Consider the following 27,576-nt stretch of genomic DNA (forward strand, 5'->3'; position numbering starts at 1 on the left):
GGTATTCCTAACTCCACTTAATTAGGAAGCATTCCACCTAATTTACTATTAGATCAATCTATTTAACAGGATCACAGGAATTAAGGGTCAAAAGGAATATCTAAGCCCAACTCCTTCATTACAAGATTGTAAAATTGAGGTCCAAAAAGGTTAAATGATTTGTACCAAGTTCTTTTGATCCCAAATTCAGTACTTTATACTATATGACATTATGTTTCTGAGAGTTCTAATTGTTAAGAAGTTCCTTCATTACACTGGAATGGATCTTTTTGGTGGGGATATCCTCTACAATGATATAGGTCTCAATGCATTCATATCTTCCCATTCTGTCCAGCCTTTGTGCATGACTCCTCCCCAAAATTTGCCAAAGGCAATCTACACAAATGTCTTCCTTACTTTCCCTTAATATTGAGAAGATATAAGGCAGAGCCAAGATGTGGCATAGTAGCAAGGAAATCCTAAAGTTATTCTGAATATCCTTCTAAACTGATCTTTAAAAAGCATCTCAAAAGGATGAAGTCAAAGGAGGATAAGCAAAGAGGCTCTCCCACTAAACACAATATGAAAAATAGGCTGAGAGAGAGGATTTCAATGTTATAAGGGGGCAAAACTACACAAGAAAAAGTGCAGGTCAACTACCCCCAACACCCCCACTACTGTGCCAGATGCTGAGCCAGGTCCTGGGCAACTTCAGAATTCTAGGAGGTTGGCTACAATAACAAAAAAGCACTGAAGACCTACCCCTGAAGGCTCCAGGCCCTGGCAGTGAGATTTGAGACTCAATTGTACTGGACTCACTTAGTAGTAGCAGTGGTGGCTACAGCAGCAGTGGCAGTGAAGAGATACTCAGGGCAAAACTCTGTGAAGTGGGCTACACCAAGAAAAAACACTGCAGACTTCCCCCCTGGAAATCCTAGGCCCTGGAGGTGAAGTTCAGAGCTCCAAAGCACTGACTTCACTCAGGCCTCTGATAGGGAAGTGAAGATAGTCCCTAGGCAAAGCCCTGTGAGCCAGAAGCTAAGATAGAAATGCCCAGCATCTTGCAGAATTCCTCATCCTCAAGTGGGAAAATGAGTAAACAATAGGAAAGAAAGCTCTTGACCCTGGAAAATGTCTATGGAGAAAAAGAGCAAAAAATCAGAAGCAACAGGAGAGGATAAAAAAACAAACACATGTAAACTTTCCAAAATAAAATAGAAAATGGTCACAAGCTCTGGAGGAACTCAAAAGAAGTTTAAGAATTACATAAGACAGAAGAAAATGGGAAGAAAAGTTGAAAAAAGAAATGAAAGTAATGCAAAAAGAAAATAATAGCATAAAAGGCAAAATTGGCCAGATGAAAAGAGAGACACAGAAATCAAATGAAGTAATAATCATAATAAAACCCAGAATTGACCTGCTGGAAGAATAAGTAAAGAAGTCCAATGATGAAAAGAATGCCATGAAATGTAGAAAATACAAAATCAAAAAGAAGAATCAAAAGACCATGGACGAAAGTCAGTCTTTAAAGATTAGAATTGGGCAAGTAGAAGCTAATGATTTTATGAGACATCAAGAAATAAAACAAAATGAAAAGGCAAGAAAAGAAAAAAGAAGAAAACATGGAATTTCTCATTGAAAAAAAACAACTGACATGGAAAATAGATCAAAGAGAGACAATATGAGAATTATAGGACTACCTGAAGGACATGAACAACAACAAAAAGCCTAGACATCATATTACAAGAAATTATCCAAGAAAACTTACCCAATAGTCTTGAACAAGAGGGTACATTAGACATTGAAAAAGTCCATAGATCACCACCTGCATTAAATCCCCCAAACGACAACTATCAGCAATGTTATAGCCAAGTTCAAGAGCTTCCAGGCCAAAAAGAAAATACTGCAAAGCATCCAGAAACTAAAAATTCAGATATCATGGAGTCCCATTCAGGATTACATAGAATCTGCCAGTTTCAACACTGAAGGACCAGAAGGCTTAGAAAATGATATTCCAGAAGGCCAGGGAACTGGGTCTACACCAAGAATCACCTACTCATCAAAATTGATGGGGCAGCTGGGTAGCTCAGTGGATTGAGAGCCAGGCCTAGAGACAGGAGGTCCTAGGTTCAAATCCGGCCTCAGACACTTCCCAGCTGTGTGACTCTGGGCAAGTCACTTGACCCCCATTGCCTACCCTTACCACTCTTCCACCTATAAGTCAATACACAGAAGTAAAGGGTTTAAAATTAAAAAAAAATTGATTCTATACTTTCAGGGGAAAATATGGGCATTTAGTAAAATAGAAGAGCTCCAAGCATTCCAGAACATAACAGAAAATGTGATGTCCAAATACAGAATTCAAGAGAATCATAAAAAAGGGAAGTGACCCACAGGGATTTGCTTCTATTTGATTTTGACACCACTGTTCTAAACCTCTAAACCAAGGAGAATCAAAACAGAGAAAGAAAACTACAGATCAATATCCCTTTTGAATATTGCTGCAAAGGTCTTAAATTAAAATATAGTGAAATAGGGGAATGGGGGAAGACAGGAACTACTTGGTGTGACAGTTAAAACCACAACTTAGCCAGGGGAACTAATTAACCTTCTGTGAGTACTTTAGGGTTATATTGAGACAATAGGAAGTAACATTAAAGGATTTTTTTTAAACCCTTACCTTCCGTCTTAGAATCAATAGTATGTATTGGTTCCAAAGCAGACGAACGATAAAGGCTAGGCAATGGGAATCAAGTGACTTGCCCAGGGTCACACAACTGGGAAGTGTCTGAGGCCAGATTTGAACCTAGGACCTCCTGTCTCTAGGCCTGGCTCTCAATCCACTGAGCTACCCAGGTGGCCCCTAAAGGATTTTAATAATGAATAAGGTGAGGCAAGTGGGTAATGGGGCAAACTAATCTTAACAGCTACAGGAGGGAAGAAACAGGAGTTTAGGTGGTTCAGGAAATCAGGGCAGGGAAGATAAAACTAATATTACACTATATTAGGCTAAATGCAAGCTTGACAGGATTTGGGGCATCTCACTGCTTTTTCCAATAATGTTCTCAGCTGTCCCAGGGTCCAGGATGTTGGTATGGTCCACAAACTCCACTGGGTCACTCTAATAGACTGTCACAGGCCTGGAGGTCCACCCTCCGAAGCTACTGATCCAGATCCATTTGTAGTTCCTCAAATGCAGTCCAAGTGGGGTTTCTCCAGTGAGATCAGGGCACAAGCTCCTCCACCAGTGGCAAAACTCCCAACTGTCCCAGAGTTCAAAAGCCCAGTGACCTTTCAGCCACATTCCAAAAGCCCTTAGAATGTTCAGCTCAAGCTTGCATTTTCCAATATACTTTCTAAATTTTTCACCTATCTACCTTAACTTATTCCTTTTTACAGTTGAAAGGAGACTAAAGCCATATATCATAAAGAGCATACAATAGAACTAGACTGGGCTTATATCAGAAATGCAGAACTGGTTCAATATTAGAAAACTATAAGTATGATTACTATGTAACAGGAAAAAATAGGTATATAATTATTTCAGGACACACAGAAAAACCTTTTGACAAAATACAACATACCCATTCCTGTTTTAAAAAACAAAACAAAACTAGAAAACATAGAAATAAATGAACCTCTTATTAAAATGACAAATAGTGTGTCTCTAAAAGTAATAACCAGCATTATTTGTAATGGAGATAAGCTAAAATTTTTTTAAATAAGACAAGGGATAAGCAAGGATACCCATTATTACTGTTCCAATTCAATATATTGTCTTAGAAATGCTAGCTATAGCAACAAGACAAGAAAAATGAAATTGAAAGAATAAGCACAAAGAAAAATATATAACTATCATTTTTTGCAGATGATATAATTTAGAGGATCTAAAAGAACTAAAAAACATTTGAAACAACAACTTCATCAAAGTTGTAGAATATAAAATAAAATAAACCCACACAAATCATCAGCATTTTTGTATATCACCAATAAAATCTAGCTGGAAGAGGCAGAGAAATTCTATTCGCCATGACTACAAGCAGATAAAACACTTGAGGAATCTACCTGCTGAGACATACACAAGAACTATATCAACACAAACTCTTTACAACCTGCATCAGAAGAGGACGAGGGACAGAGAGATTTGGGGATATCAGCTGGAATTTCAAAGGAAGTGGCTACTATCTCCTGACTGTCAGGAAGGAGGATTAGGAATAAATTAGAGAATAATCAGGCAATAATAGGGACAAAGCCATCTGGAAAGCATGATATTGTGGCCCTTAGTTTACATAATAGTTCTCTCCTTAAAAGATTCATAGGAGAGTCAGGCATTAGGAAGAATAAATGTTCTATTGATAAAGGCATCATGGGCACAAGGTGAGGAGAAAGCTTACAAACATTTTCAGACTTCCTTGCCACTTCTACCACATTTAAAGAACCAATGCCAAGAGTCACATGGGACAAAACTGACCAAAAAAGGAAATGACAAATGCTGGAGAGATGATGGGAAAACAAGTACTTTAATGCATTGTTGATGGAGCTGTGAACTGGTTCAACCATTCAGTAAAGCAACTTGTAACTATGCCCCCAAAGCTATAAAAATGTGCATAGCCTGCCAATGCCACTACTAAGTCTATTTTCAAAGAAATCAAAGAAAAAAAGGAAAAGACCCTTAAATACAAAAATATTTATAGCAGCTCTTTCTTTAGTGGCAAAGAATTGGAAATAAAGGGGTATCTATCAATTGGGGAATGACTGAATAAGTTATGACGATGATGAAATATTATTGTGCTATAAGAAATGATGATGGTGATGGTTTCAGAATTTGAAAAAACGAGTACTAAATTTTGCAAAGCAAAGTGGCAGAACCAGGGCAACAATTTATATAATAACTACAATATCACAAACAACTTAAAATATTTTTAGAACTCTGATCAAAACACTGACCAATTACAAATTACAAAGGACTAATAATGAATCATGTTATCCACTTTGAGGTAGAAAGTTCATGAACTGAGAATACAGATTGTAGCACTTTTTTCCTTTTTTTTAACATGGCTAATGTGGAAATTTATTTTACTTGACTATTCACATTTATAAGTTTTGTTTTACCTGTCTTCTCTATGTGGAGGGAGAGGAGTGAGGAAGAAGGGCAAGAATTCAGAACTAAAAATAAAACCAAATTATAAAAGAGCTGATTCTATTATGCAATATTAGCCTACAATGAATATTTTAGTCCTAGAAAATGATATGAGTGAAAAGTAATGTCAACATAATTTGACACAAAAAATACTTCTTATGGCAGCGAAATAAATTTCAATTCCTGAGAGCATCACAAAAGAAAAAATTAGGATATTTTGAAATTTTGTAAAATGTACATGAGATCCGCTTAATTAATCAATTAAAGGGAAAAAGAAAAATTATGGAAACACACTGAAAAATACAATATGCTATTCTAGGAAGAAACCTATTATGTCCCTTTAACATTCAGTTAGACTCTAACTGATAGAGTTAGTAACTGTGGAAGCCAAGAACTACAATTTCTATACCATCATTTCAAAACCACTGATTGATGTTATTCCCCACAAACATATCATTCAAGCTATTAAAAGTTGTACCTGTTTCCAGTTATACTTACCACAGATGCTGTATTGAAGAATGGGTCAGGAAGACTTTGTGAACAACTTGAGGGAATTCAATATTAGTAACGTCAATAAACTGGATATATCCTGCATTGGTTCCCACAACAACTGAATGCGAGGAGGGGCAGCAAGCCAAAGCATTTACCTAGTTAAAATGAACCCCCAAAGTTTTAGCTATAGCATAAGGACTCACATCAAAACTCTACTCTGGCTTTATAAAGACTGATTGAGCAAATAGGTGGCTCTGAGTTATGATATAAATTATAAACACATGTAACAAGAGATGTATATTAACACTTGGAAACTGCCTATCTCAGAGGGTTGATATAAGGATTTCAATAAAGAATGTATCTTTAAGTGCTTTGTAAACATTAAAGCCCCACATGAATGTCATCTATAACTACTATTATTGTTATTCTTGAAATGTGAAAGCTTAATGATTCAAAGAAACATGTCACATGTATTGAAAATATTCTTTTGTCAAAAAAAGAGGGAGTTATGAACTTTATCAAGATTTTCTTAAATATAAATTATAATCCCAAAACAATTTAAATAATAATCTGACCCATAAAAGTAATTTGGTCTATGAATAATGAGACATTAAATAATTAAGAATCTAAGATTAATTTTAACATATTTAAAATTCCAGGTCACAGATGTCAAACAGAAAGAACATAGGCTGCATGCAGCCTACAATACTCCAGAGTATAGCTGGAACTAGATTAAAATGTAACTGGGACAAGTTAACAAAATAAATAAAAACAAAAAAAAATTAATATTAATATGTGGTTTCTAAGTCAATATGTAACCCACAGAGATTTGTATTGGTCCCTATTTCTTTTTAAATTGACATCACTGATCTAGGTCATTGGGAAGGGCTATTAGAGAAGAAAGAGATCAGTAATCACAGAAGTTCACCTACATTCAAAAATATTTATGCTGGGATTTTTTGTGATAGCTAATAATTAGAAATAAAGTAAATGGTCATCAAATGGGAATGGCTGAACAAAGTACATGAATATAATAGAATTTTACTATGCTGTAAGAAATGATGTGATGAATACATTGACATATAGAAAGATTTTTATGAACTAATGCAAAGTGAAGTAAGCAAAGAAATGATTACTGCCACAATCTAAATGGAAAGAATGACACACCAAAGAATCAAAAGTCTGTACAATATTATAAACAGGACTCAAATAGATGAGAAGACACTTCCAACTAACCTTTTGTGGAGGTAAAAAGTCCACAAGTGTTACATATTGCACATATTTTCAGAAATTTTCAACATACAAATCAATTGTACTGATTCATTTATCCTCTGTAAAAAATACTATTTGTCATATAGGATGGCTTGGGGGCTGGAGAATACTTATAATATATATAGTAATGTGAGAAACAGAAAATACCAATAAAAAGTTATTTTAAAAAATAGAAACTATTCACCAGACCTTTGTCTTCTTCCTTTCTCACATCACTCAAGCATCTTCCTCCATTGTTATCTTCCTTCATTCTAGTCTAGGATGAAGAGGTAGCTTTTCTCTTTGTCAAGACAAAACCCTCTATATGCACTTTTAATTACATTTCTTACTCTTTTTGCAAGCTGATGCCTATTAACATTTCTTCTCTTTAAAATCTTCAGTCTCTTCCTCTCTACTGACTCCATCTCTGTTGTCTACAAACAATATCTATGTCACAATATTCTTCTTTTTGTTAATAATATTTCCCCCAATTATGTGCAAAAACCAATTTTTAACATTAGTTTTAAAAAATTGAGCCCTGAATTCTCTTCCTCTCTCCTTTCTCCCTTCCCACTTTCCTGATATGGTAAGCAATCATGTGAAACATTTTTCACTATTAATCAATTTGTGGAAGAAAATTCAAACAAAAGATGAAGAAAGTAAAATATATGTTTTTGCCTGAATTTAGATTCCATCAGTTCTTTCTCTAGAATCAAATAACATTCTTCATCATGAGTTCTTTGGGATTATCTTGAATTATTATAATGTTGAGAATAAACTAGGTCACATTCATAGTTGTTCATCATTTTGCTCTCTTCACTTTGCATCAGTGTGTAAGTAAATCTCTCCAGATTTTCCTGAGATCATCCTGCTCATCATTCCTTATAACATAATAGTATTCTATTATAATCATATAACACAATTTATTCAGCCATTCTCCAATAGATGGGCATCCTTTCACTTTCCAATTTTTTGCCACCACAAAAGAGTTGTCATGAATATTTTTGTACATGTAGGTCATTTTCCTTTTTGTTTTTTTTTTAACTTTTGGATTTAGACCTAGTAATGGTATTGCTATATCAAAGAGTACAAACAGTTTTATAGCTCTTTGGGTAGGGTTCCAAATTGATCTCCAGAATGGTGGTTCAATCAGTTTATAATGCCCCCAAAAGTGCATTAGTGTCTGAATTATCTCACATCTCCTCCCGCATTTGTTATATTCTTTTTGTGTCACAATAGCCAATCCTATAGATATGAGATAGTACCTCATAATTGTTTTAATTTCTATTTCTGAAATCAAAAGCAAATTAGAACATTTTTTCACATGAGTATAGCTTTGATTACTTCATCTGAAAACTGCCTGTTCTAATCCTTTAATCATTTATCAATTGGGGAATGACATATTTTTATACATTTGACTAATTTCTCTAATATTTGAGAAACTAGGCCTTTTCTTAGAGAGACTTCTTATAATTTTTTATAGTTAAAATTATTACATATTGCCCTCTGCCCTGTTTTCCCCATATTTATCCTACTCTCTTTCCTTTCAACCTGTCCATTCTCAAAAGTGCTTTGCTTCTGACCACTGTCTTTCTTGCCCTGCCTTCTAATCTCTTGTGCTCTTCCCCTCTTGCTTTCCTATAGGGTAGGATAGATTTCAATAACCAAGTATGTTATTCCTTCTTTGAGTGAATCCCAATAAGTGTAAGATTCAAGTGCTTCCATTCCCATATCCTGTATCTTGTCCTTCACTATAAAAGCTCTTTTGTCCCTTTTTAATGTGAGAAAATGTACTCCAGTGTACTTCTCCTTCCGCCTTCTCCCAATGCATTCCTTGTTCTCATCTCTTAATTTTATTTTTTAGGCATCATCCCATCACATTCAACTCACACTCCTACCTCTGTATACTCCTCCTGACTGCCCTAATAATAATAAAGTTCTTAAGAATTATAAGTATCATCTTTCTATGTAAGAATGCAGTTTGATTTCATTGAGTTTTATGATTCCTTTTTCTTGTTTATCTTTGTATAATTCTCGAGCTTGTATTTGAGAATCAAATTTTCTATTCAGTTCTTGTCTGTTCACTAGAAATAGTTGAAAATCTTTTACTTCATTGAATTTCCATTTTTCCCCTGAAGGAGAATACTCAATTTTGCTGGGTAGATGATTCTTAGTTATGTAATCCTAGCTCATCTGCTCTTTGTAATATCATAGTCTAGGCCCTCTGGATCTTTTAATGCAGAATCTGCTAAATTTTGTGCTGTCTTGTCTGTGGCTGCACAATATCTGAATTGTTTCTTTTGGACTACTTACAATATTTTCTCCTTGATCAAGGAGTTCTAGAATTCAACTATATTGTTTCAGGATATTTTTATTTTGAGATCTCCCTCAGGAGATAATCAGTGGGTTCATTCAGTATATATTTTATCCTCTAGTTCTAGAATATTAGGGCAATATTCCTTGATAATTTCTTGGATGTCTAGGCTCTTTTTTTGATTATGGATTTCATATAGTCCAATGGTTCTTAGAATATCTCTTCTAGATCTTTTTTCCAGGTCAGTTGTTTTTCCAATGAAATATTTCACATTTTCTTTTATTTTTTCATTTTTAAAATTTTGTTTTATTGTTTCTTGATGTCTCATGGAATCATTAGCTTTTACTGGTTCAATTCTATTTTTGAAGTAAATATTTTCTTCAGTGAACTCTTGTACTTCCATTTTCACTTGGACTATTCTAGTTTTTGAGAAGTTCCTTTCTTTAGTGTTTTTTGTGCACATTTTTCAATTTGGCCAATTCTGCTTTTTCAGAATTTTTTTTTGTTTTTTAAAGTGTTGTTTTCCTCAGTATTTTCTTGTGTGTTTCTCCTTTATCACACTGTTAAAATTTTTTCCCAAAATTTTCCTACATTACTCTCATTTCTTTTCCCATTCCCCCCCTCCATCTCCCTTATTTGACTTTTAAAGTCTTTCTTGAACTCTTCCAGGAATTCTTTTTTGTGAAACCAATTCATATTTTTCTTTGAGGTTTTGGATGTAGTAATTTTTACTTAGTATTCTTCCGAATTTGTGTTTTAGTCTTTCTTGTCATGATAACTTTCTATAGTGAGTTTCTTTTTTGTTTTTTGCTCAATTTCCCAGGCCTTTTTCTTTTCTTTTAATTTTAAAAACTGTTAAATATGGGCTTTCTTACTGTGAACACTTCCCAAGCTTTAGGGTTTTTTTGTACAACTTTTTTCAGAGCTAGTTCTGGGAAATTTTAATTTTTTACTTCTTCCAAGATGGTCTGATCTAAGGAGAGATGTATTTACTATTTTTCTGGACTATTTACTGGTCTGTGAGTGATTGCAAACATTCTTTTCTGTCCTGGAACTGTGACCAGGGTTCCAGCTCTCTTGTGGCTATAAGTACACACATATTAGTGATCCTCCTCACCCTGAGACTGCAACATGAAATTGCTACCTGGATCTATGTATAGGTAATTAAATAAAGTCCAGCACCCAGTGCTATAAAGGGGACCTTTCTGAATAGCTGTCCAGGCCCCTTTCTGTCTATAGGCTGAGGATATACGAAAGTTATGCTGCTGATTCAGCTTCTCCCAAGGCCTGGGGTAGCTTGCAGAAGTGGAAGTTCTCTGGTATGCGGGTCTGTACTCCATTCCTGTCCTGGTGCAAAAGACGTTTTCTGCCAACCATCTAAGTTCACTTGAGAGGGGAAATTATTTTGCCCCATCTTTTTGTTGTTTCTGTTACTGAATTCACTTTGAGGCTATATTTTAAAGTTGTTTTGAAAGAGAATTTGGGAGAGACCAGATCATCTTGGCTCCTCCCCCACTTCTCAAAAAAACTTCACTTGAACCAACTTCTCCCTGCTAGTTATCATCCTATATCTTTCCACTCATTCTTGACTAAATTTTTTGAGAAAGTAGTTTACATTAGGTGATCCCCTTCCTAGTCCCCTCACTCTCTTCTAAACCTTTCATAATCTAGTATATGAATCTCATGTATTCAACTGAAAATACCCGCTTCAAAGGTACCAAAGATATCTTTTTCTTAAAATCCTTACCTTCCATCTTAGAATCTATACTATGTATTGCAGAAGAGCAGTAAGGGCTGGGCAACTGGGGCTAAGTGACTTGCCCAAGATTACACAGCTAAGAAGTGTCTGAGGCCAGATTGCACCCATAACCTCCCATCTCTAACCAATGATATCTTTTTAAAAATTAAATTAATTTATTTTTACATATTTTTCCGTGTTTACATGATTCATTTTTCCCCTACCTTCTTCCCTCCCTCCTCCCAGAACTGACAAGCAATTCCACCGGGTTGTATAAATGTTATCATTTGACACCTACTTTGACATTATTCATTTTTACTGTAGACCAATCTTTTAAAGCCAAAACCCCAAATCATATACACATATAAACAAATGATAAGTGATGAGTCATGTTTTTCTTTTGTGTTTCAACTTCATGTGGATATCATTCTTTCTCATAAGCCCCTCAGGAATGTCCTAGATTATTGTATTACTACTAGTAGTAAAATCCATTACATTGGATAGTTTCACCAATGTTTCAATTTCAGTGTACAATGTTCTCTTAATTCTGCTCATTTCACTCTGCATCAGTTCTTGGAGGTCTTTCCAGTTCATATAGAAATCTTCCAGCTCATCACTCCTTACAGCACAATAGCATTCCATCACCACCAAATATCACAATTTGTTCAGCCATTCCCTAATTGAGGAACACCCCCTCATTTTCCAATTTTTTTTTTGCCACCACAAAGAGTGCAGCTATGAACATTTTTGTACAAACATTTTTATTATTATCTCTTTGGGGTACAAATCTAGTACTGTTATTACTGGATCAAAGAGTATGCATTCTTTTAAAGTCCTTTGTGTATAATTCCAAATTGCCTTCCAGAATGGTTAGATTAATTAACAACTCCACCAGCAATGCATTAGTGTTCCAATTTTGCCACAACCCCTCCAACATTTATTATTTTCCTTTGCTGTCATATTGACCACTTTACTAGATGTGAGATGGTACCTCAGAGTTGTTTTGATATGCATTTCTCTAATTATGAGGGATTTAGAACATTTTTTCATGTACTTATTGATAGTTTTGATTTCTTCAATCTGAAAACTGCCTATTCATGTCCCTTGACCATTTGCCAGCTGGGGAATGGCTTGATTTTTTGTACTTGTACTTGTAATTGACTTAGCTCCTTATAAATTTGAGAAATTAAACCTGTGTTAGAGGTTTTTGTTATAAAATTTTCCCCAAATTTGTTGCTTTCCTTCTAATTTTGGTTGCATTGGTTTTGTTTGTACAGAAACTTTTAAATTTAATATAATCAAAATTATTCATTTTACATTTTTTAATGTTCTCTGTCTCTTGCTTGGTCTTAAATTCTTTTCTTTCCCATAGATCTGACAGGTATAATATTTATATTTATATTGATTTTTATATTTATAATATGTAATTTATATATAATGTACAATATTATATGAATATAATAATATATAATTTATAGTTTCCCTCTTTATATTTAATTCATTTACCCATTTTGAATTTAGCTTATTATAGGGTATGAGATGAGAAGAAATAAACCTTATTACTCCCAGACTGTTTTCTAATTTTCCAAGCAGTTTTTTTCAAATAGTGTGTTCCTGTCCCAAAAGCTGGGATCTTTGGGTTTATTGAACACTATCTTGCTGCTATCATTTACCCCAAGTCCATTCCATTGATCCATCTTTCTATCTCTTATCCAGTACAATATTGTTGTGATGACCACTGCTTAATAGTACAGTTTAATATCTGGTATGGGTAGACCACCATCCTTCGCATTTTTTTTCATTAGCTCCCTTGATATTCTTGATTTTTTGTTCTTCCATATGAACTTTGTAATATTTTTTTCTAATTCTATAAAAAAGTTTTTTGGCATGATTGTCATTTTTATTATATTAGCTCATCCTACCCATAAGTAATTAATGTTTTTTCAATTGTTTAGTTTTATTTATGTGAAAAGGGGTTTGTAGTTATGTTCATATAATTCCCAAGTTTGTCTTGGCAAGTAGATTAAAAATATTTTATATTGTCTAGAGTGATTTTAAATGAAGTTTCTCTTCCTCACTCTTGCTGCTAGGTTTTGTTGGAAATATATAGGAATGTTGATGACTTATGTGGGTTTATTTTGTACCCTGCTACTTTCTAATGATATTATTTACACTCAATTTTTAGTTGATTTTCTTGGATTCTTTAGGTATACCATCATGTCATCTGCAAAGAGTGATAGTTTAGTTTCCTTATTATCTACTTCAATTCCTTCAATTTCTTTTTCTTCTCTAATTGCTACTGCTCGCATCTCTAGTACAACATTAAATAGTATCTCCATTGCAGATGATACTTGCTGCTGGTTTTAAATAAATGTTACTTATTATTTTGGGAAAAGGCCCTTTTATTCTTATATGTTCTAGAGTTTTCAATAGGAATGGGTGTTGTATTTTGACAAAGGCTTTTTCCTGCATCTATTGATATAATCATGTGATTTCTATTAGTTTGGTTGTTGATATGGTCAATTATGTGGATGGTTTTCCTAATATTGAACCATCCTTGCATTCCTGATATAAATCTCACCTGGATTAGCTAGTATTTTATTTAATATTTTTGTATCTATGTTCATTAAGAATATTGGTCTATAGTTTTCTTTCTCTGTTTTTGATCTTCCTAGCTTGGGAATCAGTACCATGTTTGTATCATTAAAGAAAATTGGTAAGATTCCTTCTTTGCCTATTTTGTCAAATAATTTGTACAGTATTGGGATTAACCTTTAAATGTTTGGTAGAATTCACTTGTTAATCCATCTTGCCTTGGGGATTTTTTCTTGGGGAGTTTCTTGATGGCTTTTTCAATTTCTTTTTCTGATATGGGACTATTTAAATATTCTATTTCCACTTCTGTTAATCTAGGCATTTTATATTTTTTGAAAATATTCATCCATTTCACCTAGATTGCCATAATTTATTGTTATTTAATTGAGCTCTTACTAACAGCTCTAATTTCCTCTTCATTAGAGATGATATCACCCTTTTTATCTTTGATATTGTTAATTTGGTTCTCTTCTTTCTTTTTTAAAAATTAGATTAACATATATTTTATCTATTTTATTTGTTTTCTCAAAATACCAGCTCCTTGTCTTATTTATTAGTTCAATATTTCTTTTGCTTTCAATTTTATTAATTTATCCTTTAATCTTTAGTATTTTCAATTTGGTCTTTATCTGAGGGTTTTTAATTTGTTCTTTTTCTAGTTTTTTTTTAGTTGCATGCCCAACTTGTTAATCTCCTCTTTCTCTTTTTTTGTTAATATAAGCACTCAGGGTTGTAAATTTTCCCCTGAGTACTGCTTTGGCTGCATCTCATAAATTTTGATATGTTTCCTCATTATCATTCTCTTCAATGAAATTAGTAATTATTTCTATGATTTGTTCTTTAACCCACCAGTCTTTGAGAATAAGATTATTTAATTTCTAATTTTTAACTTGCCTCTCCATGAATCCTTGCTAATTATATTTTTTAATTACATTATGATCTGAAAGAAGTTGCATTAATTATTTCTGCCTTTCTCTGCAATGTTTTTAATGCCCTAGTACATGGTCAATCTTTTTAAGTATGCCATGTGCTGTTGAAAAGAATGTGTATTCCTTTTTAACATTATTTATTTTTCTCCTTATAGCTACTAACTCTAATTTTTCTAAAATTTTATTCACATCTCTTACTTCTTGTTTATTTATTTATTTTTTGGTTTGATTTATCTAGATCTAATAGTGGAAGGTTGAGGTCACCCACTATTATAGTTTTTACCACCTATTTCCTCCTTAAGCTCTAATAGTTTCTCCTTTAAAAATCTGGATCCTATACCATTTGGTGGTTACATGTTGAGTCCTGATATTTCTTCATTGTCTGTACTGCTTTTTATCAGGATGTAATTACCTTCCCTATCTCTTTTAATCAGATAGATTTTTGATTTAGTTTTGTCAGAGATCATAATTGCTATTTCTCTCTTTTTTCTCAGTTGATGCCCAATAAATTCTGCGCCAGCTTCTTACCTTTACCTTGTGTGTTTCAACCTGACTCATGTTTGTTTCTTGTAAACATATGGTGGGATTTTGGTTTTTAATCTACTCTGCTCTCTACTTCTATTTTATGGGTGAGTTCATCCCATTCACATCCCCACTATTATGCATAAGGAACCTCATCTACTGATAACCCCTCCTAGAAAGCACATGCATAATTCTTATAGAATAAAAAATACTAAATATTGATTTTGGAAATATATATTCTACATTGCTTCTGTTTCCTCCCTGCCCCAGAAAAAGGAAGCAGCATGGAGCAGTGGATAAGGTACTCAATCAAGATCTGGACCTGAATTCTTGCTCCAATACTACCCCAAAGGATGGGATATTGGTCATGTGACTTCCTATCTCCTGTATGCAATATAATCCATTAAGTTCTTTCAAATTCTAACATTCTGAATCCAGAAGAAACAACCAAATGTCAAAACTGAGTCACAGTGAAATAGATCATGGAAATTTCCCATATTTTGTAAGTTTGGGTAAAGAATTTAAAAATTTTAGTCCTTTTATTATGATCTGACCCCATTTTCTAGCCTTTTAATGCTGTGTAATCTTCCTTCTTAGCTATAATGTTTATCACAGTAACTTTTTGAGATCTGACTCTTATAAAGAAAAAGGAATAGCATCATCTCTAATCAATGTTAGATTTCTATAATGCCTAGAACTGTACTATGTATCCAATGCACATGAGCAAAATATTAATAATGACAAGAAATATATATGTAAGTAATTTTTCACTTTATCCTCTTGCTATAATTTGATTTAAGTTTAATGAAATTTCATCCTTAAAATACAGTATTATAACTTGGTGAAATACAAGCAATGCTTTATGCTATATTTAATTGAATGGCTTTAGAGTACACTGATATACACTGTTATTGCAGAACAGCAAGAGAGAAATATAGACAAATTGACAAAAAAAGACATTTCCTGGGAAAATAATATCATGTGAAAATGAAGCAATAAACTTGTATTGCATTCAACATGAAAATTACCTACCCTTTACAAATACATACCTCAGTCCTAAGGTGTAATTTGCTGACATGAGATCCATCCTCTAACGACCAAATATAGAATTCTCCTAACATGGTTATTGACTTTAACAGATAAGCAATTAAAAAAGGCATCAGAATAAAAACTTTCTATGAAAAGTGAACTGTTTCTATGTCTTGTTAATAAAAGTCAACCTCTCTGCAGTTGTAGATTGAAAATGGGCCACAAGTTCATTATAATAATATAATATAAATTAATTATAATTGAATGAAGATGGAATTTTCAGTATTTGCAATTGAGATGTATTAGACAATATATTTAATATAGTTTTAAAAGGCTTATAATGATTAAACAGATTAAATGTTATATTTTAAGCTAGAAATGGACACTAAGAAGATAATGGAAGGAATTTTTCCAAGTGAACCTGTGAGAATTTTTTTAAATTTCACCAAAGTTCTTTTTTTAATATTAAATTTGCTCCTATATTTTTATTCTTTCTTAAAGTCAGTACTTAATTAGAATTTCATAGATTTTGAGACTTGATTTCTCTTTTTCAGAAGGCTCTGGAGAAAAAGGGTTGAAAACTGAACCTTTGGCTCACAAAGTGAAATCAGTTATTTTATCACCTTGTATTTCAGGTCTCAAATAAAATTCTATTGGTTTGGACAATCCTTGAAGACAAACAAGGTTCTTACAATAAGAGATTATGGACATCAAACATTTCCCTCTGATTACCTGAAATTCCGAATTAGTTATATGTGTCATAGGATTTTGAGCCAAAAGGAACTTTAGACCGTGTTTAGTCTAATCCTTACATCCCCCTCACTTCATTTTATAAAGATGAGAAAATTGAGGCAGAGAAGAAATGAAATAATTTGCTGAAAGTCACATGACTAATAAGTGGCAGAATTCAGATTTGGTTTCAGATACATGATCTTTTCTCTACATCACCACTGATGAACTTATTCATAGAGCATCTAAATTGTGAAATAAATATTTTCAGCTAATCACAAGTACAGCATTAATGCCACTTGAAGGGCATAATCCATTGGTTACAATATATCTAGTGTCTTGGTCCAAAGAAATTAAAACAATATGTCAATGAGGATATTTTCTGGCTTTTATGTGACATTATATATTTATTTATTACAGACGATATTATATATTTATTTGTTATATAGAGAAACATATATTTCAGTAACTTCACTTAAAAATTTTAAACCCTAGAGATAAATAAACCTTAAGTTTGCTGAATGTTTAACTATTGCAAAATAATGTACTAAAATGTCTCTTTGAAAAGCTAGCATTAGAGTGGCCAGTTAAGATCTCTTTCTTTTTTTCATTTTGGGGAATGAAATAACATTGTGATTAGGGAAGGTCATGAAATTATTGAATTTAACTCCTAGCCAAAATTTTATTTCTTAACGCATATATGCTAACCCTTTGGTTAGGGACTTAAATATAATTTCCAATATAAGCACATGATTAAAGTTTTTATATTGTATTGTTTAAACTTTAGACATTCCACCTCTACTACAACCTGTGACAGATAAAGAAAAATTTCTCACCACGCAGTATTTGTTTCCAGGTGTAATAAAGTCAATTGCTTGTATATTGCTAGCAGATGCATCCAAGATCGTTTTAATTTTTGATTCTTTACCAAAAGTATACGTATAAATAGAACCCTGTAAAGAATATTTTTAAATATTCATTCCTATAACTTCTTAAGAAATATAATATTTATAAAATTCAATATCATTTTAAAATCCAATATTATTTTTTAAACTTTGAAATAAACATTTAAAAAAAGTAGGGGTTATATAACAAAGTAGTGAGTCTATGACTTCTTTTACAGATTATAAATTTAGATTTTAAAGTATCAACTAATTTTTCCAAGAGCTAAGGCTGAAACTGAGGTACAATGATAGATATAAATTTCTAATTTCCTAAAAGATCAAGTCACCAGTTTTAAAAAGGAATTTCCTACTATTTTAAAAGATGGTAATAATAGTAGTAGTTGTTAATTTTTATGTAGAATTTCAAAATTTACATGGTGATTTACATATATTATATAGCTTGATCCACAACTGTAAAGATATATTATATGTTACATAATATATAATAACATATCTAATACAATAATATAACATAAATATATAATAATAATATTTAAGATATAAGATATAAGATAAGGAATCTTGCTAGTAAATGTAAAAGGCAGAACTTCAACCGTGGTCTTCTGACTCCAAACTCAATGATCTTTCTAATATACCACATTGCTTTACATACACACACACACACACACACACACACACACACATTGTTTTGTTCAACTGTTTTAGTCTTATTTGACTCTTCATGACCTCATTTGGTGTTTTCTTGGCAGAGGTACTGGAATGGTTTGTATTTCCTTCTTCAGTTCATTTTACATATGATGAAACTGAGGCAAAGAATGTTAAGTGACTTGCACAAGTAGTGTTTGAGGTCAGATTTGAACTCAGAGCTTTCTGACCACAAGCTCAGCACTCTATCCACTGTGCTATCTGAGTGCTCCTTAAATATATACACAAATATATACATATATACATATACTCATATATTGTTGTTGGTGGTCCTTTTGGGGGTGTGTGTGCTTTTTTGTGTGTTGTTTTTTTGTCCTTTGTTTTAGAAGAGGATTAATAATATCATGGGGTAATGTCTTGACTTGCATGTAAATTGGATTTAAGTGAGATAAAGTTGCAGAAAGTCTTCAGTCTCATTCTCTCTTCCAGTCATCAAAGTTCAGTGGCAAAACAAAAGTCAGGATAACTGGTGGTGGTCCTGGATGCAGTGGATGACCTTGTCTTCAATGGCTGATCAAGCTCTAAGGGTTCTACAGTGCCTGTTTTAGCCACCTTCATAGTCATTGGAACAAATTGTTCATCTGCCTATTCTGCCAGGGGAAGTCTTCACATCCTTGGGGTAGGCAGCCCCTAATTTATACCAACAGGTTTGAGGTCTATTGGTTACTGTCGCTCTGGTTTAGCCAGTCTGCTGAGATGGTTTTACCAGGATGTGGCTACTACCCATGCTACAGATTCTTGGAGCCACAGGTGAGAGGCAGGTGAAAAGTGGATACTAAAAATGCAAAGGTGAGAGAACAGCCCTGTAAAGAACATGGTAAGGCCTCATACCAGAGGTGCTTATCCTAGAATACCCCATATATCTCACATATATACACATATATTATGAGTGTTTAAAAGATTAGAAATAAATACTTCCAGACACCAGCCAAGATGGGAGGAGAGGAGGGAAAAGTACAGCCTGGCTCACTCAGTACCTATTCCAACAAGAACAAAGAACACCATAATTTCCAGGTCATATAACCAACAAGATGAGGGACTAGATATTTTCTTTGATCCTTACCACCTTTCAAACCTTTCCAAAACAGAAATTATTGATGAAAGATAAAGCATCTTCAAATAATTTTTCTGTGCTATAAGAAATGATGTATGGCATGAAATCAGAGAAATATGGAAAAATCTATATGTACTGATATAGTGTGAAGTAGAGATAAGAAAATAGCATATGTGACAACTATAACATTGTAAATGCAAAGAACAATCACACACAAACACACACATACACAAAACAAAGGCAATTATATCAAAACTATAAAAATCAAGCATGACTTAAAAAATAGATATAAGAGAACATATTCAACCCACCCTTTTGGAATTGCATGTTGTATATATTTTCAGGGTTTTTTTTCAATTTATTGATTAGTTATGCTGATTTTTTTTCTCTTCTCTACCTTGTGTTTAAAAATAATATTTGTTACATAGAATAGCTCTCTAGGAATGGAAGGGAAGGGATATTGGGAGAATTCTGATGACATAAGAATTAAAAGATGTCAATAAAAAGTTAAATTTTTAAAGAAAGAATTCCATATCAAAGAGTGATTGGGAAATCTAAGGATAAACTATAAGAGGACATCTTTCTAGCCTGAGATCACAAATCATGAGTGTATAGGGATCATAGACTCAATAACCAGAGCTACCAATAAAGCCAGCAGCACAGTGATGACTAGAGATGATCATTGATATAGCTCTAGGCCCAAGAAAACAGAGGGCCTATAATAATAGACTCAGTCCCCAGGATTCCTATAATATATTTATATAAAGCTATATATATATAAAGCTCCCACCCTGCTGAGTCTTCTAGCTGAGAGAGCTAGCAGCAACCACTATTTACTAAGACAGTGATGGGCAAACTACGGCCTGCAGGCCAAATACGGCCCCCTGAAATGTTCTATCAGGCTACATGACATTATTCCTAATCAGACGAATACAATGAGTAGGATACAATACAATGAAACTTTGAAAGAGTTGCCTTAGAAACACTGACAGATGAGCATTCCTTTCCTCTGGCCCCCTCTTTAAAAAGTTTGCCCATCACTGTACTAAGGGATCACCAGGGGACAGGTCTACAACCTCAGTTGTAGACTAAAGCCTGTTACAACCTGAAAAGTCTAGGAGAGCAGCAAACTCAGGCTTTTATTTTAACCTGACTTCACAGGGCTCATTCAAAATTTCTAACTTCCCAGTTCAAGCCACTGCGGTGATCCTTGAAGAATAAAGAAATTAGTGCCAGAATGTAGTAGCAAAACCACAGACGAGACACAAAAGACCCACCAGAAGTGTGTAAACCTGTCCCAAACACAAAGTTCTAATCTGGTAAGCAAAGTTGAAAGAAGTTTGTTTGTTTGTTTTTAAGTTATTTAATGCTGGAAATGTTTAAAACACAACCCAACAAAGGAGTATACCTCCACACACCTATAAGCAAAGTGGTATTCTGGTGCTTATTTATATAGCTTATCTATAATATCAATTAAAATTCCTTGAGGGAATGAAGCAGGAGTTTTAAAAACTTTTAAAAGCATTACTATTATTGAAACAAAAAAGAGAAAGAAGTAAAAAATAAATGAAAGTTTTGGAGGAAAGATTTGGAAAGAGAAATAACAGCATAGAGTTAAAAAAATTTTACCTGAATAACAGGCTAGGTTGATGATTCTATGACACAACAAGAAATAAGTAAAAAGAAAATTTCTATATTTTAGTGAGTACTCCCTTTAGTTACAATCCATCCATGCCTCCTCATCCTATTTAACTCTCGTGTGTCTTCTCATAGTTCCTACACAAAGAGTCCATTGACTGAGATATTCCATTCAGTCTCATGATATTAGATACTGTAAGGGTTAAAATAGGGGTTTTGACAAAATAAGGGTGCAGTGTAACAGTGTGGACTGAATTTTGCAAAGGAGAGCAGGCAATTGGAGTGGAAGCTGGCCTCACAGAACTTAAAGGAGGTTCCGTTTGGGAGGGGCCAGTGAAGGAGGGAGTTTGGTGAAGATTCTGAAGAGTCTAAACTGCCAACTGCCAACTGCTAATTATGGGAGAGGACATTCAAGCTCTCGGGTGGGCTCAGGGTTGGTGGTTGTGGGTGGTTGGGAGGTTCTGGACAGGAATTTAGCTCTTCTAAACCCAAATTTCAGGGGCAATCTAAAGATTTCAACAGCAAAATCTTTCTACTGACTTCATTGCCAATGAAAAAGATACTGAAAGAGTTGCGCTCAATAATTGGCTTTAGTGCCTGGACTCTAGTGGGAGCGGGCACTTGGGGAACCCTCCCTTGATCCATCTTGTACCCCTCCCATTCAGTTATTTCCCTGTTTGTTTGCTAGAGTTAAGGATAGGATATTGTGAGGAGAGGGGGAGTCAGTTTCTGAGTCTAAGCTACAGAAAAAAGCAGAACTGCTCTCTCGTTGTGGGGTTCATAGTAGATAGAGAAGTTATCCCAGTTCCCTCCTTCCTCAAAACCCACAAAATAACCCTTGCCCTGTTATCCTGAATTCCCTTATCATTATAATAAATCTTTATTAGTTTATTAGTTATTATTAGCTTGATAACTAATAAACAAATTATTGCAGGCCATACAGTTAACATCAAAGCTGTCTGTCATACACTGCCGAGCACATCAAAGCTTGTGGGACCAGTACAGTTAGACAATTACAGGGCAGACATCAGTGCAAATTTTGCAGCTAGATTTGGACCAAAAGCTATATTCCACTTATCCTTAGTAGATAAAGATCAATAACAAGAAGCTTACTCACAAAAGGAAGTGAAATATTGGCAAGAAAATCTTGGAGCCAATCTAGTAAATGGAGTATGGATGTCTATCTCTAGAAAACCATTTTTGCCGAAATTACTGCACCACACTCTTGCACAGCCATTCATAGAAGAGGCCACTATGGAGTTTTGGGAATTGTGGATACAATCCGCAAGAGCTGGATCGCTTTAGGCGTGACAACCAAAGCTAAACAGGTGTGTGGAAATTGTACAGTGTAACAACAGTATAACAGGGCCATAATTAAGACCAAAGCCTATGGAGGAAAACCATTGGCATTCACACCGTTCAAAAGCTTGCAAATAGATTATGTCACAATACCAAGATGTCAAAACTATAGGTACATACTTGTGACAGTGGATAAACTGACAAAATGGCCAGAGGCGTTCTTGGTCAAGAAAAATGATGCAGCTTTCATAGCAAAGATGCTACTGAGGGAGATAATTCCAAGATTCTCTATTCCAGATGTCATTTCATCTAACTCTGGTAGCCACTTTACAAACTATTCTAAAGCAAGTCTACCAGGTGTTAGGAATCAAGAGACATTTATGTTCCATCTATCGATCTCAGTCATCGGGAGCCGTGGAACGCATGAATCAAACTCTGAAAATGATGATAGGGAAGCTGTGCAAAGAAAGTCATCTTAAATGGCCAGATGTCTTGCCTATGGCGCTTTTCTACTTAAGAAGTCAACCCAATAGTGAAACACATTTGTCATCGTTTGAACTATTGTATAGACAGCAACAGTGGGTGGGAAAAGCACAAGACACTAATTACCTATCACATCTAGGAATTGAGTGCAAAATCTATGAGTATGTCACCTTATCAAAAGAGAGATTAGATGAATTGCAAAAGTTATCTTTATTACAACAACAAGTTCCATTAGATTTCAGCCTACATGATTATAAGCCTGGTGATAAAGTCTGTATCAGAAATTTCACAAGAAGATCAGTGTTAGAACCAAAATGGTATGGACCACATAAAATAATCCTGGTTACACCTACATCTGTAAAAATCAAAGGAAAAGATGCCTGGTACCATTACTTTCACTTCAAGTCCTCAGTGAAGTCAAGTCCTCACCCAAACATTCAGCCTCAATCACAAGAAACAGAATCTGACATAGAGATAGAGCCTCAAAGCAAAAGATCACACTCACAAATAAAGCCTCAGAAACAGACCAAGACATAGATGCAAACATAAATGAAACACAACATCTCACAGATACCCAAGAAATAGATCACTATCAAGAACAATACACTCAAACCATTGATTTAGATTACACAAACTCCTCATTCACACATGAAGATCAACAGTTAAGCCTATCAGAACTCAGCAATGGTGAAGAAGAATGAATTTACATAAATAACATCAAAACGAGTGCAAACACAAAAATCTCATGAGAAGAAAATTTTATGGCAACACAAAATTTAACATAACACTACACAGTCACACACTGGTTCCTGATCCAGGGATTCTTCAATCAAGTTGACAACTGGCAAGATGTGTATCCAGCAAAGGAGAAGAGAGATGAGATCCCGAAGATTCCAGAGTTCCAGAAACATCAGGACATCAGGACCAGCACAAGGACAACAAGAAACATTGCACAACAGACTGTACAAGGACCTGAACTGTGACAACACCTATGTGACTTGGACATCATCAACTGAAGAATCACAAGGAGAGAAGATCAGCAAATCAAGATTAGGTTTGAATAGGTACAAGGTTTTCACATTCAGACACAAATCACAAGGGAAATGCATAAACTAGAATGCATGCAACAGAATATAAGCTGATTGATAGATTCTGGAAGAAGGTGAGTATAAACCAAGCAGCAAATATTAGGTCATGAGTCCAACACATAGACACAATAAAGTTACATCACATGTACATAATGTAAATAGATGTAAATAGATTTGAGTATAAAGTACAGTGGCCATAATAAACAAGAGAACTCAGATTCCTTGTAAGGTCAACAGTACTCATATTCATAGGAACATCACATGAAAACCTTTTACATATGTAATGTAGTTACTAACCAATAATGAATAAACTACTAACTCATAGAGAGAGAATAGTGATAGGGAAATTCAATTCTAGATAGCATAGGGTCAGTGTAAAATAGTTATGAAATGTTCAAATAGGATTGTCAATAGAAATGTTAGACAGACATTGTATAGTGTAGGTTAGTTAGAAATGAAACTAATAACTAACACATTAACTATAGTTTAGGGATAACTCACAATACTAATCTTCTTAACCGTAGATTAGGGCATAGAGAAAATGTTAGAATTTATTGTGAATTAGGAATGTTATCTGAAAGTTCAGTATTAAAAGTTTAAGCAAGTTTTTTGCAAGAATTGCATTGATTTAGAAATAAGAAACAACATAGATAGCCATTCTTAAATGTTCTTATAATGCTTACATGTTATACTTGTGTTCAAATGTTATGTTTATGGAAAATTGTATTCAAATCCCCACACTTTTCCAGAAAAATCTATCCTAAACCCTTGTCATTAGCAATAGGAAAGAATAGACAGATAAGGCATTAGCTGAGATAAGATTTATTATTTTGGGAAGGGTAGTTAGCGGGATAGAAACAAATAAGTTTAGATAAACATAGAGTAGAGGTCACTGATGAAAAAGATCATCTGGAAATTTGCAGGTTGAAATTTCTAAAAACAAATGGCATTCATGTTAAGTTCAAACCTTAGGAAATGTTGGTCTCACCTTGATTGACAGGGAAGACAGTTGGAGACATTGGAATGTTCCCAGATGCCCTGAGCCAGGGGCAAAAGTAGATTGGCATAAGAGTATTACCCCTAACAGCCATCTGGGAGAGGCCTTTGACCATTGATCTTTGGGTCTCTGACTGTTGGTCATTGGTTCTCTCTGAATCTCCCTAGATCTTTAGGCATCTGAATCATCATAGCTATTTAGGTATCTGGGCCTGAGTGGTGAACGGGAGGAAGGGAGGTCTGAGAAGAAAAAGGGTGGTTTTTAAGGGTGGTTACTTCCTGAAGGCTGTGAAGGCTAACATATCACAAACTGATAATAGGAAAGCTGAGAGGAAATCATCAGTACAGCTATATCCACAGAGCAGACTACTATCTCTGGTTTGGCAGTGGCCAAGCTGAATCAGAGAGGGTTGTGAAGAACAAGAGCTCCAGCTTTATAAATCAATAGCCTCCAGTCCTAAGGGATTATAGTTTATAGATATTAGTTTGACAAGGTCTCCAATCCTCAATCCTTATGCTGATTATCCTTTCCCTAATTAAGATTATAGACAAAGCATTTAATAAGTACCTTCCTGAGTGGTCATTATATCCCGGCCCTTGGGGAGGGAGCAAATGCAGTCAGATGAGCAATGTGATCCAAGCCTAATCAGAGCCCAATATTAATAATTGATCCAACCCCAGGTGGAACCTGAAAGGGTTACCCATCCATCTGACCATTTAGGGTCCTTCCTGGACACTGTTATTTAGAAGGGGAATTATAATATCAAGCAAAGGTGATTCGGGTTGGTATTTCCCTAGTCACCAGGAGTAGAGTTAGTAGCTATTTCTTTATAACAAGGACAAAGCTACTTGAACTTAGGAGTGGGGAGGCTTGTCTCAGTATTACTGGCACTGAGGGTTGGATCCAACCCACTATAGGATAGCATTTCAAATTCACTCTCCCTACCTGGGTACCTTGGATCACCTTGGCTCTTGGCATCCTGTGACCATCCTTGGATTACCGTGAGACCCCAATTAGCCCATTAGCTGAGCTGACCAAACCTGGCTGGAACCAGGTTTGAAGGAGCTTTTCCTGTGACTTTAGTACTGCTTCCTTTGGGCCCTGCCTGGCTTAGGTCAATAGATTAATGTAGACAAGTCTTCCCCTTACCCCTGTGGTTTGCCTTAGGTTTCAAGTGTAGAATCTCTTATTCCATCCTTTATTTTTGTTCCCCTCAATTAAACTGCTATAAACCTTTACCTGTTGCCTGCTGGTTCCATAGGCCCTGGCCTAACCGCCATTCCTATTGGCAGTTAACAGCTTGGCTGTAAACCCTGGTCTCCCTATCCTGGTTGGTCCTGTCTCTCCTTCAACCCAGTGTGAACCCACAAACCATTTAGGTTACATTTTAATAATAATTAACATCCTTGGTGCCCCACTTTTACATCTGGAAGAGACTGAAGGGGACAGGATTATGAGTATAAGTATGTGGCTTTGGGAAAGGGGTTGGGAGGGTAATGTCTTCATCAGAAAATGGGTTAAGGAAGAAAGATGGGGAAAGGCTGTGAGCTTTGGAATTGGGGGAAAGAAAAAGCTTGAAATGGATTGCCTCTAATTTGTGCCTAATGTTGAGGATTTGCTACTCAGAGGGTCACTAAGGAGATGGTTTAAGAGGCTTAAAAATAGGAAGTTTTGGTAGAATCAATGTAAGAAGATTCAATAAAGAAATAATAAAAGGACTTGAGTTGCAGAAGTAGAACATTATTGCCATGGGCATGCCACTTAAGCTATTGGGGTGGATTAACCTTTAATGACCATTCCAGTTCCAATTATATGACCTTAGGATCCTATGAACAGTGATTAGTGACATTGAGATGAAGAATAGATCTCAGGGCTATTCTAGGTTTTCTTTCTTTCTCTATATTCTCTAGTCTCTTTTCAGAATTCCAGGTCTGCATTTCCAATTTCCTATTTGACATATGCAATGATATCCTGTAAACAACAATCAAATATGTAGACCTATTCAAACACATATCCAAACCAGAACTCACTGTCCATTATCTTTTCCACCAAAACATTCCCTCTTCCTAACTTTCCTATTTCTGACAAAGGCCCTACAGCACCTTTATAATCCTCCTCAACTCTCCCACAGTTCACTTCCACAGTATCTTTTACAACTTCCCCATTTCCCTCACTCACATTGATTACCACCTCTTAGATCTAGGCTATTGTAAAAAGGTCTCCCTGCCTCAAGACTCTCTCCAGGTCAAACCATCTTCCACATAGCTGCAAAGTGTTATTTCTAAAGCACGGGTCTAATCATGTCTAAATTGATCAAAAAGCTTCCATGACTTCCTCTTGCCTTAAAATAACTATCTCCCATCTCTTGTGTCTTTGCAAAGACTGTCCCCTATTCCTGGAATCAACTCTCTTTTAACTTTTTCCTCATATAATCCCAGACTTCCTTCAAAGCTCACTTAAGAATATTTCCTCCCACATGAAATATATCTTGATCATCTCAGTTTCTATTCTTTTCACCCCCTCAGTGACTTTGTGTTTCCTTTGTAACATCTTGTATTTATCATTCTATGTACATATTATTTCTCCCCAAAAGAATGGAATCTCATTTAGGGCAGGGACTGCTTTGTTGTTGTCTTGAGCAGCTCACACTGTGTCTGATACATGGCAAGCATATGATAAAAGTCTGAAG

General features: G+C 34.8%; 1 protein-coding gene across 1 annotated transcript in view; it reads right to left on the minus strand.

Annotated features, from left to right (window-relative positions):
* LOC123234247 (cilia- and flagella-associated protein 43-like) overlaps positions 1-27,576 on the minus strand; it is a 178,095-nt gene that overhangs the window by 96,694 nt on the left and 53,825 nt on the right. Inside the window, exons 9-11 of the mRNA XM_044660174.1 lie at positions 17,555-17,671; positions 16,010-16,090; positions 5,618-5,766 (exon numbers count right to left, since the gene is read on the minus strand). Of these exons, the coding sequence (XP_044516109.1) occupies positions 5,618-5,766; positions 16,010-16,090; positions 17,555-17,671 (347 nt within the window). The remainder of the gene's footprint in view (positions 1-5,617; positions 5,767-16,009; positions 16,091-17,554; positions 17,672-27,576) is intronic.

The sequence above is a fragment of the Gracilinanus agilis genome, chromosome 2 (assembly GCF_016433145.1).
Source record: "Gracilinanus agilis isolate LMUSP501 chromosome 2, AgileGrace, whole genome shotgun sequence".
In the NCBI taxonomy this organism is placed as follows: Eukaryota; Metazoa; Chordata; class Mammalia; order Didelphimorphia; family Didelphidae; genus Gracilinanus; species Gracilinanus agilis.